The sequence below is a fragment of the Mobula hypostoma genome, chromosome 1, assembly GCF_963921235.1.
Source record: "Mobula hypostoma chromosome 1, sMobHyp1.1, whole genome shotgun sequence".
In the NCBI taxonomy this organism is placed as follows: domain Eukaryota; kingdom Metazoa; phylum Chordata; class Chondrichthyes; order Myliobatiformes; family Myliobatidae; genus Mobula; species Mobula hypostoma.
The window spans coordinates 210401186-210420299 of NC_086097.1; the positions used below are offsets into that span (position 1 = coordinate 210401186).

General features: G+C 37.3%; 1 protein-coding gene across 2 annotated transcripts in view; it reads right to left on the reverse strand.

Moving 5' to 3' along the window:
- Nucleotides 1-8069: 8069 nt before the first annotated feature.
- The window catches only part of sdr16c5b (short chain dehydrogenase/reductase family 16C, member 5b), a 31849-nt gene continuing 20804 nt past the window's right edge, over nucleotides 8070-19114 (reverse strand). For both annotated transcript variants that reach the window (XM_063063835.1, XM_063063843.1), the window contains exons 3-6: nucleotides 16255-16354; nucleotides 12220-12364; nucleotides 10311-10436; nucleotides 8070-8724 (exon numbers count right to left, since the gene is read on the reverse strand). In XM_063063835.1, coding sequence (XP_062919905.1) covers nucleotides 8631-8724; nucleotides 10311-10436; nucleotides 12220-12364; nucleotides 16255-16354 — 465 coding nt within the window. In that variant the 3' untranslated portion in view covers nucleotides 8070-8630. The remainder of the gene's footprint in view (nucleotides 8725-10310; nucleotides 10437-12219; nucleotides 12365-16254; nucleotides 16355-19114) is intronic.

The window sequence follows — 19114 nt, forward strand, 5'->3', positions numbered from 1 at the left end:
GCAAGGTTTGAGGATTGGACTCATTTTTACAGGACTCTGCAATCCATATCATATGTGGCTCTGGTTTTCTGGTTACTTGTTTTTTTAATTGCTATTTTGAGTGATTTTGATCGGAGCGGATTGCCTCTGTGATCTACAAGTGACAAAGTGCTAAATTTAACTGAACTGAATTAAACAGCACATTCCTAGACTGTGTCAAGGAGTCTGTGATTTGATGTTTAATATTCTGCGTGTTATTGCTCAGCTTTTGTTGTTTACACAATTTGTTCATTTTTTTGCATGTTGGGTGTTTAATGTTTTCTTTGAATGGGTTCCACGATGAATCTCAGGGTTAGTAATAATAATAATAATAATAACTTTATTAATCCTGAATGGTAAATTATTTAATTACAGCAGCAACATTTAAAAACACACTTAGCAATAATAAATAATAACACATATGCTACTGCTAATAATATTCAAAGTACAGAATAATGTACACAATAATAATTTATAAATCAGCAATAATGTACAATACTGTGCAATAATGTACAAAATAATAAAACAGAAACTATTGTACTACGACGTGTTTTCTCCAGTCGCATAGAGATGAACTGTTGCATATGCTTATTGCGTTTGGTAGGAAAGATTTTCTGTAACGATCCTTATGACAATGGAGCTCAATGGGTTGGAAAGGGTGATCCACTGCTTATTCAGTAGATCATGGAGAGGATGTGCCAGGTTGTCCAAAATGGATAACAGTTTGCTTAGTGACCTCTCCACCACGAACTCAAAAGAACCCAGGTTGTAGCCAAGGGCGGATCGAGCCTTTTTGATGAGCTTATGTAGTCTTTTTGCATCACCAACACTGATGCTGCTGCCCCAACATAAAGCAGCAAAGAAGGCTGCGCTTGCTACTGTAGACTGATAAAAGATCTCCAGCATCCTGCTGCACACATTGAAGGATCTGTATACTGCATACATACTTTGATAATGAATGTACTTTGAATCATTGTAACAATTCAAATTGTATTGATTCACCTTTGATCTTAAGAATATAAAAATGTGATGCATTTTGGAGTTTGTGAACCTCTACCGAGCGTGTCTCCTCGAGAATGTCTGCCAGTTGTGATGAATAAAGACATCTATATCATGAGACACCATGTCTCTCCTGTGACTTTGATCAGTCACAACACTCTTCAGTCTGAATTTTAACTTTGGCTGGGATGCTTTCTGCTTCCGAAGCCTTTTATTTTCAGTTAAGATATTGCTTCATCAACTTCAGTGCGGTGTGACAGCAAGAGGACAGAGGCCAGGGAGCTCACATCAGAGACAGAATTACCAATAAGGTCTTTGAAGTCATCCTTTCCAATGATTATTGACTCCTTTTCTATCCTTGATAAGTTCTCCTGTGTTCTTGGCTGATAGACAAGGATTCCGGATGTTTGGGCTATAAAAAGCCAGGACAACACTGAAGAACCCACAAATGTAAATGAATTACTTGGCCTCCCACTCTTTTAAACCATAATGTAAAGAGCTGAATAAGAACGCCCAGAACAGATACATGGAAGACCTCAGTGGAAACCTAACTGAAGGGTTTCAAGAATGGAATTGTGGAAAAGGTTACACAGATCTGGACAGTGCTAACTTACTTAACACTATCAAAAAGAAAAGGGAAGTTGAGGATGGTATGATAATTTATAATGACATCAGAGTAATGGTTGTATTTCTGATGGGGAGAGTACTACTTTACAATATCAGCTATAGGAATCCAAGAAATTGTCAATAATATTAGCATGTGTATTCCAACAATCCATCAGCATTGTGGTCTATTTAACACATTCTTGTTTCTAAATTATCAGTCTATTTGTCCAACATAGATTATTAGCAAAGCAGAAATTGTCCTCTAATTAATACTTTTTCAGAAGTGAAATCGGTGTTATTCATCACCTCTGTTCTCTAACCTGTGAGTATATCCCTCTCCTGGCATCTGTGTGAAAAGGACTGACGGATGAAAGATTAGTATTATATCTGATTTTTGACAACAGCTTTTGATTATAAGCAAGTGTCATCATTAAGAATACTTCTTTTTTTATTCCTATATCAACCTAGCTCAAATGTTGTTGAAACTTGTGCCCATACGTTTATTTTTCTAGACAAATCCCTGCTTGCCTCCCTTATTCCACCTTCTGTAAACTTGAGATCGTATCAAGATCTTTTGTCTGTGTCTCAGTATTCACCCCGTTACCCTTCAGTGACTTATATTGGCAAACTCTGTTTTAAAATCCCTAGCGTTACCCTCAGACTACACCATTATTTTGCCCCTCTCTATTTCCGTACTTTTTCCCAGTCAATAACCTTCTTAGGTATCTTACATTTCTAGTGTTTCAATTTCTTTTCAATTCAGCGACTACATCATTGTGTTTTCAAGGCACCGAGCTCTGGAATATGCCCCACAGCCTGTTCATTTTATTTCTTGCCTGACACTTTGCAAAAATTCTCACAAAAAAGTACCTCTGATCAAGCTTTTGGTTGTCTGGTCTAATATCTTCACACAAATGGCTTGATGTCAGAATTTATTTTGAAAATGTTTTTGTAATGTGCCTTGGGATGATGTACTATATCAAGAGTGCTGCATAAATAAAAATTGTAATAATCAGATGACATTTGATAGTGAATATGAACATTAGAGGGTTTTTTTGACATTTTTCAGAATTGAAAGAGTATGACAAAGTAGAGAGAAACACTTTTGTGGTGCAATGGGAATTGTGATAAGGTTGAAAGGTTCATTTTATTATCAAATTACTGTCTACAACTCAGAAATTCTTCAATTCTCTGGGTAGCCATGAAACCAGGAAAGAAAAGAAAAGCAGCACGATCATCACCCCCCAAATCCTCCTCCCCGTAAAAAAAACACAACCAAAAATGAAAGAGGCACAACAGCCCCCAAATCCCTCCTCCCACACAAAAAAGAAAAGTGAACTTGCAATCCACATCAGACTGCTTGGGAGAGAAACTTAATCTGGACAGGCAGCAAAATATGTTGGACTAGCATAGAAATTTTTTTTTATAACGTACGTCAGTAAAGTTAGATCAATTAATGGTTTGAAACATAAAACCAATTAAACTCATGTTAGACTCTAGGCATAAGAGAATGGAAATGCTAGAAGATGGAGCAAAATAACGCTGCTGGTGGAATACAGCAGTATGAGCCGCATCGGAAACAGTGACCATCCCAATGAACACACACAAAAAGTGCTGGTGAACGCAGCAGGCCAGGCAGCATCTATAGGAAGAGGTACAGTAGACGTTGCGGGCTGAGACCCAATGTCATCCCAATGAGTTAGCTTGTTGTTCATATTGGACTGAGTTTGATATTCCCTTTCCTCTTAATACTTTAAAAGATATGGAACCATGGCAGGGAACTGAACCTGAGACACGTTCCTCTGGGCATTAAAGTATAAATTAAAGTTAATAGAACATTGAACTTAAGATGTACAGTATAACAGAGGAACAAGTCCTTTGCCCACAATATTGTGCCTAATGAATTAAGCCAATGACATCAAATCCTTTCTCCCTGCATTTGGTCTATATCCCTCCATTCGTTGCATATTCATCTGCCTATCTAAGATCCTTTGTTATAGCTGCTTTCACCATCACTAACCCTGGCAACACACTTCAGGGACCCATCACTGTGCAGAAAATTTGCCCCCACAGTTCCTTTGAACTTTCCACCTCACCTTAAATACATGCCCTCTAGCATTAGATACTTCAACCCAAGTGAAAAAAACCTCACACACACATACAGAGGCTATCTAGTCTATGTCTCTCATAACTTTATAAACTTCTATCAAGGCTCCCTTCAGCTCCAACCAGTCCAGAGAAAACAACTCTTTGTTAATCTAAACTCTTTTTATATCAAATGCTCTCTATTCCAGACAGCATCCTGGTAAACCTCTTCTGAACCCTCGCCAGAACCTCCACATTCTCTGGGAAGTTGATTGGTGAAAGGGATACAGGGCTGGAGAAGGGGAAATCTGATATGAGAGGACAGAAGAGCACGGAAGAAAGAAAAGCAGGAGGAGCACCAGAGGGAGGAGATGATAGGCACGCGAGGAGATAAGGTGACAGGGAAATGGTGAAGGAGGGCGAGGGGACACATTACTGAAGCTGCTGTTTTATAAGTTGCAACATAATTGTCTGATTCTTGGACTCAGTGCCTTGACTAACACAGCATGTCATACACCTTCCCTAACCCCACATCAACTTGTACAGTCACTTTCAGGGAGCTATGGAATTGCATAGCAAAATCACAAATGATCTCATCTTCTTCCCATTATTACTGAAAAATATTCATTCATTGCATTTCAACTTGTACAGAGCCATTACAAGTAATGATCACCCTTCCAAAGGAATTGTGGAAGAACTGTAAAATATAAACACAGTGTGCAAATTATGTTTTTTTTTAAATGATAGCTTTTGGGTTTGAAAGACAAGTTTAGGAGTCAATGGCATCAACAAAATATTTTTTTCATGTTCTTTGGAAGATGAATCAGGGTGTTCTGCAAGATCTGCAAGGTCACATTGTGAATCACACATACAGTAAAATCAACTGCAAATAGTGGAAAATTATTTCAGTTGCAAGGAGACATTGGGCCCTTAGGTGGGTGAGTGAGGAAAAGGTATGGGTGTTGGAACTCCTATGCAAATTACAGTGGAAAAAATATTACAATTCCAGGGTGCTGAGGAGCAAATTGCCTCTTTCAAATGTTGTAAAAGGGAAGGGATCAAGGAATAGGATTCACACTAGCATTATCAAGTCAAGTGACATTTATTGTCATTTAACTACATACATGTATATAGCATATATAATGTATATAGAAATGAGACGGTTCTTTGAACCAGGGTGTAAAATACTAACACTAACACACAATAACTTAAGGAGGTAAGGATAAAATCTACAGATGAATCATACATAAATAATAAACTAAAGTGCATTAATATTAAATATTGTAAGGTACAGAACAGATTAACCAGTGACATTTTCAATACGATGCAGCCAGGAGTTTAGAAACATAATGGCATGGGGAAAAGAAACTGTTTCTCATCCTGACCATTCTTGCTTTTATGCATCGTAGTCTCCTGCCTGACGGTAGAAACTCAGAGGTTGATGGATATGTGGGTGGGATCCTTAATAATACTAAGGGCCCAGCATATGCAGTTCTCCTGATAAATGTCCCCATTGGATGTAGGGAGACCCCTATGATCTTCTCAGCTGCTCTCACAGTCCTCTGTAGGGACTCCAGTCCAATGTTTGACTGCTCCCATATCAGATGGAGAGGCAACTTATCAGATGCTCTTAATGGTGCTCCTGTAAAACGCAGTTAAGACCAAAAGATATAGGAGCAGAATTAAGCTATTCAGCCCATCAAGTCTGTTCATCATGGCTGATCCCGGATCCCACTCAACCCCATACGCCTGCCTTCTCACCATATCCTTTGATGCCCCCAGCGATCAGGAAACAATCAACTTCCGGCTTAGATATAGCCACGGACTTGGCCTCCACCGCATTCCACTGATTCACTAGTCTCTGGCTAAAAAAAATCCCTCCTTACCTCCATTCTAAAAGATCGCCTCTCAGTTTTGAGGTTGTGCCCTCTAGTTCTGGATAACTCCATCATAGGAAACATCCTCTCCACATCCACCCTATCTAGTCCTTTCAACTTTCAGTAGGTTTCAATGCGAACTTCACACATTCTTCTAATGGTCAGCCATTCCCTTATCCATGCCAGTATCTTTCCTGTAACGCCATAGGATTTTATCTTGTTTAGCAGCCTCATGTGTGGCACCTTATCTGAAAATTCAAGTAAATGAATCCACTGCCTCTCCTCTGTCCACCCTGCTTGTTACTTCCTCAAAGAATTCCAACAGATTTCCCAGGCAAGATTTCCCTTTACAGAAACCATGCTGACTTTGACTTATTTTATCATTAATCTCCAAATACCCCCCAACTTCATCTTTAGCAATACTCTGACACTTTCCTAACCACTGAGGTTAGAATAACCAGCCTACAATTTCCTTTCTTTTGCCTTCCTCACTTCTTAAGGAGTGGAGTGACATTTGCAATCTTCCAGTCCTTTGGGACCAAGCCAGAATCAAGTGATTCTTGAAAGATCATGACCAATATATCCATTATCTCCTAAGCAATCTCTCTCATGACGCTGGGATGCAGTCCATCTGGTCCAGGTGACTTATCCACCTTAAATCCTTTCAGTTTGCTTAGCACCTTTTCCTTTGTAATAGCAATGGCACTCACTCCTGCTTCCTGACACTCATGGAGCTCTGGCACACTGCTAGTAGACTGATGCAAAGTACCTATTAAGTTCATCTGCCATTTCTTTGTCCCCCATTACTACCTCACCAGCATCATTTTTCGGTGGTCCAATATCAACTCTCACCTCCCTTTTTATATAACTGAAAAAACCTTCAGTATCCTGCTTTATATTATTGGCTCATACTTCATATTTTCCCTTATAGCTTTTTTAGTTGCCTTTTGTTGGATTTTAAAAGTTTCCCAATCATCCAACTTCCCACTCACTTTTGCTACCTTATATGCCCTTTCCTTGGCTTTTATGTAGCCCTTAACTTCCCTTGTCAGCCATGGTTGCCTATCCCTGTGATTTGAGAACTTCTTCCTCTATGGCACATCTATCCTGTGCCTTGTGAACTATTCCCAGAAACTTCAGCCATCTCTGCTCTGCTGTCATCCCCTCCAGTCTCATTTCTCTGTAATTCCCTTTATTCCAATGCGATACTGATACATTTGACTTGTGCTTGTCCCAAGACTCCCAAAATGGGGGTTGGGAGCCTTGCTTGCCTCAATTCTCTTAGGAAGTGGAGGCGCTGCTGTGCCTTCCTTGTTCAGGGAGATAATATTAAGTGACCAGGTGAGGTCATCCGTGATGTGAACTCCTAGGAACTTGGTGCACTTAACTCTCTAGTCAGAGCAGCCATGTATTCGCAGAGGGGACGGTTTGCACCTTCCTGAAAGCCACAATGATTTCCTTTGCCTTCTCCAGGGACAAGAGAAGTTACTGCTCACAGACTGACTGTGGCCTTACTCTTAAGAAGTCCAGTATCCAATTGCAGAGGGAGGTGTTGAGACCCAGCGAGGACAGTTTCCCCACTAGTTTGTGGGGTACGATGGTGTTGAACTAACTGAAGTCTATAAACAGCAGTCTGGCATATGAGACCCCATTTTCCAGGAGGGACACGATAGAGTGGAGGGCAGAGGCTATTGCATCATTAGTGAATTGATTTGAGCGATAAGTGAACTGGGAAGGGTCAGGATGGTGTGATATTCAAAATGCAGAGATGGACCACAGAAAGCAACAGAACAGTGACAATAAGAAGAAAAATTGATGAAATTTTCCTGTAGGGTAGGTAACATGATTAACATAGTCATCGATGTACAAGAGATGAAGGAGAGAGACTGGGAATCAAAGAAGAAATTGTGTACTGAAAACACTTCACTGTCAAAACATTCATTTCCAGATTTTTTCATTATCACTTCTGGAAAGTACCTGTCTTCAATATTACGCATATGCTCACCTGCATTCTGCAAAACTCTATGCCATTCCTCCAGTTTCTATCTCTATTGGATACATTCCAATAATGGCCCATTCAATAACTGCTTGTCCTTTTTTCCTTCAATCCCTTGTCCAAGTCAGAATTCTGTTTACTTGATCACATCATTCTTGCATCTATTAAAAGGAGTATCACTGCACTAGTGTTCGGATCTGAGAATTATAGAGAATTGGTGCATCCTAAAGCCAATCATACATTTGTTTCAATGTAAGCACTTGAACAAGCATTCAACTTCAATTAATTTACATCTCTCAAGAGAAATGTTTCCACAATCTTTGTGCGGTACAAGAGTTTACATATAAAATGCTCCTAAACATAAATTTACTGCTCTGATTAAAATTCCAGTGAGCACAGCAAATTTGACAATGAGTTTTTCTATCATGACTGCAGCCTTGGTATTCATGGATTGCCTTATATGCTGTGCTGACATCAACAATCAGACATTACATTCACAAATTTTTATTCAAAATACATGTTTTTTTGGCCAGCCATTTTAACTACTGGGGCAAAATAGTTTTATACAATAGAACGTCATGCCTTTTGAAGGAAAGGGAGTTCAATCTCAAATTCCCTTCCTCTGCATAGTAATTAACAAGTAACTCCATCTGAATTTCTCATTCATTTAACATTTTATTATTTTGTGCTTATATTCCAGTTTTCTGATTTTAAACTGTTATCATTGTTAAAATGAAACTATTTCCTCAGCTTAACAAAGCACAAAAGGCTACAAAAATACAGCCAAGTTACAGATTTTCTCAATGTGTTACTTTATTAAGATTTACTTATAAAATGAGACTTCATTGCCTAATATTCTGTAATAAGATTATTGTTTTCCCACAAACTTGAAATTATCTGTAAACATTGATTTTGAATTGCAATTAATATTTTAAGTTGGTGCAATTATAGCATGGTAAAATAACATCAATATATTGCAATGATATTTTACTGCACAATTTCCTTCCAAACATAAAGCAGTTACTTTTAGCTTACTGCTGACGATCACATCAATCTTTCTTAACGCGTCCCTTAAAATCATCCACCATTTCAAAAATGCCAAAGTACCGTCCAAAAAGAGTTCCAACTTTCATTGGAAGAAGGCTATTTAGAAAAAAAGCAAAGAAAAAAGTTAACTTTTCTTCTCACAACGTTAAAGCAGTCATGAACTTGAAATAAAAACTATATGCTGGAAATACATCACAGGCCAGAAAACATCTGAGTAGAGAGAAGAGTTGATTTTCAAGCTGAAGACTTCTCAGAGTTTGGAACAGTTCGAGATGACACAAGTTTTAAGCCAAAATGTAGAGGAGAGAAGAAAATGGAAAATCTGTGATAGTATGGAGGCAAGGAAGAAAAGAACTGACAAAAATGATATTGCAACTGGCTGTGTTAAAGACCTTAAATAACAGAAGGTACTTTCAGGGGTGGTGCAAGTAGGCAATGAATGAAATCTGGAATTTCAAGAGAGGAACAGTTGAATGTTTACAAATGTCTCCAACATTCAAAATCAATTAAAATGTCCTATAAAATGTTTTTTAAAACTTGTAACAGCAATACTGAACTTTAGAAAACACATTTTGTAAACTTGATTAACTCAAAACATGACCTGAAATTACTTCTCTCTCTTGTAGCTGTTCCTTTCCATTCTAACAAATTGCAGACTCATATGTCCCAATATAGCAAATCAGAGGAAGTTAACACTCTGTCATTAAGGGTCGGTTCAATGATAGAGCACACTTGAAAATCTTCTGGTTAACAACTTTGAAGTTTAGGACTTCCTAATGGCTATGATTGTCTTGATTTTCTTAGTTTTATTGTCAGTGAAATTGTCTTGATGTGCCAGTTGAAATAAATGTAACTTCATTCACTTTGCAATCAAATACACATTAAAACTCATTTTGAGACACAAACTTACAGGGTAAAACCCCAGTCAGAAATGAAGGGATATTTAGAATGCTATCCTCACATAAACTACTGATCTACTTTAAGTGGATGCTGAACCTCAGGTCAATTTGTATTTTATAGAATGTATATTTATTTGTAGTGTTTGACAAATATACTAAATTCAATGCAAATTTTACTTATTTTCTTTCTAAATGGAAATTGGGCATTCTTGGTGAGCTTGTATGCGTTGTTCATGGTTGTTAAGCGTCATTTGCTCAAGATCTTAAATGTTAAAATAGCTTCTGCAAAAGAATAAGTTTAATTACAGCAAAATTCTTTCTTTGATTCTGCTTTAAATCTTGTAATTAATCTGATAGCATTAATTTTGTAATTTGCTGACTTTGCATGTCAGGCATATTAAACAAATGTTTTTTCATCTGTGCCAACAAGGTTTAACAATTACGGGGCAACATTATATGGTGCTATAGTTTGCATTATAGTAATAAGCCAATTAACTAACTTTTTCCAACTGTACAGATGCATTTAGCTTCACAGCAAATGATGTAATTACATAGTTTAACTATTTAATTATGCACAAACTCCATATACAGGGATTACATCAGCTACTCAAAATTTTGGAATTTGTTACACATTGACTGAATGCTGTATTCATATACTACTATGCAACAGATATTACTTGAAATCTTTATCCAAAATGAAAAGAATTCAGTACATAAAAATATTCACATTCAAGAGTTAAGACTATTTGCATTAAAAAAGTGCTGAGATAAAATTATATTTACTTCTTAATAGCAAGCATGAAAACCAGGCTCCGTGGCATCACAAGGTATACTTGTTCCTGTAAAATAGCATCTGTAATCCTCTTGGCAACATAGTGTTGATTCAAAATAGGAATAAAATTTGGCCACCTTTACAGAAAGAGGGATGTAAATGTAAATTAGAATGCAAAGGCACTACTTAATTGTTCAAAATTAACTGTAATAAAAAATTCTCAAGTAACCAATCAAAATAATTCATTATAAATTCTTCAAGCATGTATTAAAATGCATTTTTGTCTAAGATCTACTTGCAGAAAACAGTAATTATTTTCCTGCCTGTGGTATATCTATGTGAGTATAGTAATATATCTGTGATATTAATGGAAGGTGTGCAAAAAGGACTTGAGGATTTGGTTCGAATAAACAGATGAACAAATGGGCAATATTAAAGTGTCATCACCGCAAAAAATGTAAAGCCTCTCAGAAAGTCATCAACAGACAACATTTCTTATTGGCTGAGATAAGTAATCACTTAAATCTAGGCATAAAGCTAGATGATATCCTAAATTTGACATGATTATTATTCAGAAAAAATTCTCCTTATTGGGATTTCCTGGTTTTCAATTTTTCTGCCTCTTCAGGTATTACATAGTCAAGAAGGACGGGAGGTACAGACTAAGAATGATGTTCTCACCATCATCAGCAGGATTGATACCCAGCTGTGCTTTTCCTGCCCCAAGAACAAGACATTTAATATTTTTATATGTTAACAGTCTAGTCACCTTTCCAGCTCCAAGCTTTGTCACAGAATCATAGAGCACTACAACATAGCAACAGGAGGTTCAGTCCACCTACTCTCTGCCAACCTATTAATCTAGTTCCATATACCTTCAACCTTGGACAGAGCCCTCCACACCCATCTCCTCCAACTGCAATCGAACCCAGATCCAGCAGCTCCTTCCACACTTGCACCACCCTGAGAGTGAAATTCCCTCTCAGGTTCCCCTTTAAATATTCCATCTTTCATCCTGAACCCTATGACCTCATTTAGTCTCATCCAACCTCAGGGTGGAAATTCAGCTTGTATATGACCTTCAATTATATATACCTCTATCAAATCTCACCCCCCCCCCCCGTTCTCCTATGTGCTAGGGAATGAAGTTCTAACCTATTCAACCTTTCCCTGAGTCCTGAATGCTCAAAATGTGACAATTTCTCTGCGTAAGTAGAGGGAGTATGTACTGTGTATATTTTCTTTAGGATGCTTCATAAACAGTAGCCTGATCTAGCATGTTGCTTGAGTATCCCAACAGTGCATGATAAAGACTGTCCTCAGGTTTATTTATTTATTTAGTTAGTTTAAAAACACAAATAAAAATGTCATCAAGGACACCTGTAATACTTTGGTTGTCTTGAAAGAGACCATAAACCCATTTAAAAAAAAAACAAATTTTAACAATTCCTTTTGAGTTTCTTTTTCCCCCCATAGAAAACAAATTGACATAGTGAATTGTCAAATTTTATCACTGAAATCCAACTCTCATTCTCCTATCATCCATAGTTTATTCTCATCCTTAACTAAACCAGCAATTGCCAACAATCCAATCATTTAAAAAAAAATCACTCATTGATACTACTTTATCTTTGCTTTGCATTCCTGCCTTTTCTTCTACCTAACGGAAAACTCTGTTTGCATCTATCAGTTTAAAACTCTAACATGTAAAATTATCCTTTGAATTTTGTGTCTCAGCACTTTTATTTGAGATAATTCAAATTTAGTATGTGTGAAATATTTATTAGAAATTACAAAGTTAATTTTCAATGTTTCAGGACTGTATAATTTGAATAACTCATTCCATAATTTAGAGACACTCTACATACTTAGCTTGGCCCCATATTTAATGAATAAACATAGTTACTTAAATAAACCTACTTGGTTTTACATCCATCAAACATGCCAGTGTTTACGAAGTATGGACAAACAATGGTCGTTTTGATTCCATTTTTTTCTGAAGCAAGCAATTCTAGTGCAATAGATTCAGCAAAACCAATTGCTGCCATCTTGCTTGAACAATAATCTGCAAGAGAAGAAAGGAACACTGTTTACCAACACTTCTGAATACTTTCCAATGTTTAATAACTTTGAAGTCAGTATTACGATTCTAGTAACTTCATATTGAGGAGATGTATTTAGGAATTCTTCAAAGTTTATTTTATACCTTCAAGATAAAAAAAAGTACAAGAGTTTACAACAGCAGCGGTGATTGATAAGTTCGTGACCTAAGGTAGAAGGAGATTAATTATTAACTTCAAACTTTCTTCATAATCACTCAAAGAGTTGACCTGCACGTGCATGTAATGAGAGCTGACTAGCTCATCTCCTTGTACCCTAGGCCACGAACTTACCAATCACCCATCTGTGAACACTTTCAGGAAGTCTAAGATCCATATGCTCCACGACCGCTGGACTGTGTGTGTAAATGTAGGAGGGGACTATGTTGAAAAATAAATGTGCTAGATTTTCTAAAATTGACTCCTTCTACCTTAGGCCACAAACCAATCAATCACGCCTCGTAAAACTTTGAGAAACCTCCATCATTACATCCTGATGAGTAAATTGACTGGTTGCATCATTTGGAAACATCAATATCCTTGAATGAAAAAGCCACAAAAAATGGTGGATACTACCCAGTCCATCTCAGGTAAAGTCCTCCTCACCATTGAGCACACTTATAAGGAACACTGTCACAGGAAAGAAGCACCATCCTTGCATGCTCTCTTCTCGCTGCTGCCTTCAGGAAGGCACTGGAGGAGCCTCAGGTCCCACACCATCAGGTTGAGGCACAGTTATTACTACCCAACCATCAGGCTCTTGCACCGGAGAGGATAACTTCACTCGTCCCATCACTCCACTGTACCCACAACCTATGGACTCACCTGCAAGGACTCTTCATTTCATGTTCTTGATATTTATTTTTTATTCCTTTTTTGTATTTGTGCAATTTATTGGCTTTTGCACACTGGTTGTTTGTCCATCTTTGTTGTGCTTTTTATTGATTCTATTTATTTCTTTGTATTTACTGCAAATGCCCACAAGAAAATAAATCTCAAGGTAGTATATGATGACATACATGTAATTTGACAATAAATTTACTTTGAACATATATACATGTTGCAATAGGTATTTTGCAGCATATATTTTTAGTAAGAGTTTATATATACACTCAACTGCACATTTTGTATCCAGGTGGTGTACCTCATGAACAGCCATTTTTTAATGATGTTATGGATCATTTTGTGTTGAAATTTCTAGGAAATTAAATCATTAGCAAAAAGATCAAACATGCAGGTGAAAAATTGTAAACTGAAATCTGGGATGAATGCTGCATTGTCTCTCTTGTGGAGGCTTTTCTATCGCTTGCATAGTGGGTCATAGTTACTGATGTGGGGAAGGGGGACGGGGCGGGTTGATGCTTTGCTGATGCTTGTGTGTGGGAAGGGGGCTTTGGGGTTCTAATGTTCTAAAGTCACTCATTCTTTGAGGAACTCTTCTGTTTTCACAGATGTCTGCAAGGAGCACGTAGTATATTGTGTACAATCTCTGATATTACATTGAACTATTGTCCAATAGCCAAAAGGGTCTTCACCTCAATGCTCTGCTGCATTTGTGTGATAAGCTTATGCAATATTTGGATTTGTTGTAGCATACAAACATACGAAGTGAGATTTAGCCACTAAAAGCTGTGGCATTGCGAGTAAGTATTCTTTAATGATTGCTTACGAGCAGGATGAAATACAAGTGCCGTCGCTCCTTTAATTTGGAGTACAAATACAATCTGGTTTGAAAATAAAAAGGTATTCCCTGCTTAAATATCATGCTTCCTTTTCCACTAAAATCAGCAAGAGCAGATGGAGATGGATGGAGGTGCCCATGATATTCTGTTCTGAGACTACTTCTATTCACCATCTACATCAACATTCAGAACTACCGGTCAGCGGGACAGTGGGATTGACATTTAAGGGAAAAAATGTTCTCATGTAAGGGTGCTCACCAGCAAGACTGTCATTTACTTGTCAAACCTAGCTAGGAAGCTGTGATGAACTGCACTATTAAAACGCTGCAGCTCGTGTAGAGAAGATACTTCCAAAAATGCAAATAAGAAATTCCATTATTTTCAACAAGCACAAGGAAAGAACATCAGTCCCATGTCAGTAGGTTTTATGACTTAGAGGGTTTTTTTTTCAGGGGGACTTGTATATGATGTTTTCATGCACATACTATTTCTGCTTTTTGGTGGCATTCTCACAACTATGGAATATGCTACTAAAGTCTTGGCATGTTGCTGCAGTGGATTCTATAGACGATTCAGACTCCACTAAATGTCCACCAGAAATTGAAGGACTTGATATTTAAAACAGTGATGGTGCATCAACTGCTTTGTAGATTTAGGTACTGAGACCAGTTTAGTTTCTGAAAAAATAATGACAATGGTAATATCACTATATATAGTTGAGATTCTCTTCTATTGGAGGAGCTCACCAGCTTCTGCATGGTGTAAAAGTTACTTCCAACCCAAACCTGTATGTTATTTACACCGTGCTGCATGCAGGCACAAACTGCCTTATTCCTGAGGAACTGCGTATGGAAATGTAGCTCATAGTAGTGGGAAGCGCACCATAGGATGCAGTGCTGAGAGATTACTCTCCGCAATCCTAGGTTGAGTTGATTGGCGTTCAAGATTCTTTTATATTATCAAAGAAAGTATAAATTATACGACAATAAGATTTGCTTGCTCACAGGCAGCCACAAAGCATGGAACACAAAAGAATCCAGTTAAAGAAAAAGAAAGAACAAAAATTAAAGCAAAAGACAAACATTCGACGCGCAAGAGAAAGAAAAAAAAATCATGCAAACAATTGCAGCGAACAAAGAACCCCAGTTACTTATTTTGGTGCCAGGCATAATTTCAACTACTGCAAATTAAACCCACTCCTCTTACAATGGTTTTAGAACGAGAAAAAAGATCCAGATATAATATTTATAAATTAATTATTTTTATAGTTGGGTTTGGTAACTTTGCCCATCTGGAAACAAATTCCCTTTGTCTCAGGCTTCAATTGTCTAGAACACAGATCATTTCAACCCACTTCCTGTGATAGTGTAAAACAAAAGCCATTTGTTGGCATTGGAGCTGCTCTCACTTAAAGTTGTACTTACATTAGTAGAGTTAGAAGGACTATGTAGGTCCACCTTAGCATACATTACTTGAGGAAAGCGTGCAAAAAGGAAGCTTGAAGCGGTGCTATTTTTTAACTCTGAGGGGATTACCCACCATTGAAGCAAAGTACATATATTATTTATGGGTTTCAATCATACTTTAATTATATCAAGTACTTAAAAAGCTTGCAATTATATATCTAGAATAGTCCAGCCTTTAAATGGCAATTAAATGGGTTTAAATTTGTTGTCCAGCTTCATAGTAAAGTAATTTTCCAAAGTCTAAAGTTTATGTCGAGGTTAATGTTACTCATCATTCTAATGATGCATATCTGACATCAATTTCTGGAGTGTGCTCGGGCAGTTCAACATGGAAATCTACATGTTTGTATTAGAGAAACCCTGCTGCTACATAGACTGTCCCACTGCAGTACCATTAATGGATAAAGTATTAATACAGAATCTTTGGCGTAACCTTGCTGTACTTGCTAACTGGTTATGCAATAAACCAGATTGGGGTCACTGCAATAAAGTGATTGTTTTTACATATAGAATAATGTTCATGATTATAAAAAAAAAAGAGCAGCATCGCACTTCCGTTTAGGAAAAGCAGCAGGAATTTCACTTTGGGAAATGTATGAACAGACCACAGCATAGAACCCAACAACAAACTTACTCTGCCTCAGAGTTCACATATTTCTCTAAACATAATGATAAAGGAACATCATCAGTAACTGAAGTGATTCTTACCTGCCAATCCATTTACTGGAAAGTAGCCTGCTGAACTGGCAATGCTAACCAGATGGCCATGGTTACTGGCAATCATTGCAGGCAGGAATGCTTTGTAGGTCTAAAAATATATAACCTCAGAATTACAAAAGGAACTATAACTGACTGTGAAATTTATAAAAATTATTAAGAGGATAATGAGAAGATTAGCACATTTGAAAATTGTGTGGACAATCACTTATCTGAATATTGACATTAATTACCATTAAATGAGGGAAATTGAAGTGTAAACTGTCAAATACAGAATGGGTTAGTGCATTATAGGAATCCAGTAATTAAAATATACAGACCAAGAGGAAATATAAATCTACATTATTTGCATTTGAGAGATGCAGATATTGAACATATTAAACATCTCATTCTTCAGACCTAACTCTATCATTGTTATTCTTTTTGTCTAAGCTTTTAACAAATACTATTTGTTATGTACATTTATTTATCCAAAGGTACACTTGCAGCTAAAACAGGCAACAAAACCAACATTAATTCCTAAGCCAGTTTTTCTTTTAATGAATCATGTTTTTCAAGTAATACGAAACAGGTTAGGGTGCATAGGGACGTAAAGGCAGATCTGTATCTCCCAAATTCAGTTCAATAATCTGCAATTTCGGGGTCCAAAGCCAGGGATTGGGAGTTAAGTATTTGGGACTGAGAAGAGGACATCATTCAGATGGTTTTGAATCATTGCATTTATAAAGATCCTTGTGCAAAGAACTACATGGGAGACAAATGTATTTGAAAGAAAACATCATTTTAAAAGATGAAGCAGACTTAATGGACCACAATGGTTGATCATAATTCTATTACTTCCATGGATCAAATCGTGAGAAACACAACCTCCACAATGTTTCTCTGCAGGCCTACACTGAACCAAATTCAGGATATCTTCTTGGTGCCTGGACACAGCTCTTAAATCCTAATTTTAAAAAAATTTATAGAATATTAATAATTCTGAACAATGGTGATCAGTTAAATTAATTTAGTTGTTAGTAACTTTCTATTTCTATTAATAAAATACTACTTAAGCATTTGTCAATCAGTATATCTGCTCAGTTTGCAATTCAACCCAGTCACGAAAACTTTGACTAGAAAACATCAACAATGCCAGACTCAAGGCTGCAGCTTTTAAGAATAAAGTTATTCAAAAGCACAGAAAAACAAAGTTGCAAGATTTGTTTTTTGAGAAATCGGGAAAACAATTTGAAAGAAACCATAGAAATAAAGACCCCAAGTGCCTTACTTTAGTGAGGCACAGGATAGCCAATATCCCCTACAATTATAAAACCCCCCGAACCACACTACCTGCACTTTCCACATTAGCATCAGTATCACTATTGGGCTGGGGGAGGGGGATGGGAACATGTTGGAGAGGCAAGACTCAAATATTCAAAGAAATTTCCCATACACATTAGGAAACCTCTAATGACTGATTCAAAGAAGCCAGTAGTTTTTAGTTGGAAACATAGGCTAAAAATGATAGACAGCTCAGTCTGTGTTACCTTGTATGATTAATTTCTGCCTGAAACATTTTCCAAAAGGAAGTTACAGAATTGAACAGCTATTAATTTCTACCTCATAAAACTCTAAAATATTTGTTCTAATTGAATCCAAGTGTTCTTTTCTGCTGTGCATAGAATTTCAGTACGTGGAACAAATTCTTAGCATAGTGGTGGAAGAACAAGTTTCCTGAAGGAACATTGACAAATAAATTCATAGTGACTGCACTTATGACAGAGGATAATTTGGACAGGCAACGTAACTGAAAGCTTCTTCAAACTTAAGGATGTCAATTTTGATAAATTTGGTGGAAACAGAATCCTCACTCCTACATTTGTTTAGAAGGCAGAGAACACCACAGTACAGAAACAGGTCTGTTGGCCCATCTAGTCTATGCTGAACCATTAATCTGCCTAATCCCATCGACCTGCACATGAAGCATTCCCATCTCATCCATGCACCTATCTAAATTTCTCTTAAATGTTGAAATCAATCCCGCATTCACCACTTACACTGGCAGTTCACTCCATACTCTCATCACTCTCCGCGTAAAGAACTTTGTCTTCATATTCCCCTTAAACATTTCTCGTTTCATCCCTAACCCATGATAACTAGTTGAGCCTCACCCAATCTCAGTGGAAAAAGTTTCTTGCATTTACCCGATCTATGCCCTTAAAACTTTGCATACCTCTATCGAATCTCCCATCAATCTTCTACATTCTAAGGAATAAAGCTCTAACCAGATTAACCTTTCCCTCTAACTCAGGTCCTAAAGTCCTGGCAACATCCTAGTAAATTTTCTCTGCACTCTTATTTAAATCTTCCTGTAGGCAGCTGACCAAAATTGTGCACAATTCTCCAAATTAGGCTCCATGAACATCTTACATAATTTCAACATAACATTCCAACTCCTGTACTCAATACTTAGATTTATGAAGGCCAATGTACCAAAAGCTCTCTTTATGACCCTATCTAAATGAGACTCCGTTTTCAAGGAATTATGGATCAATATTTTCAGATCTCTCCGTTCTACCAAACTCCTCAGTGCCCCACCACTCATCATGTAAGACCTATGCCAGTTGGGCTCCCCAAGTGCAACACATCACACTTGTCTTCATTAAAACTACAGCCGTCATTTTTCAGCCCATTTTTCCAGCCGGTCTAGACTTCATTGCAAGCTTCGAAAGTCTTCCTCACTGTCCACTACACCCCCAATCTTGGTGTCATCAGCAAATTTGCTGATCCAGTTCACCACATTATCATCCAGATTGTTAATATAAATGAGAAAGAACAATGGACCTAGCACCAATCCCTGCAGTACACC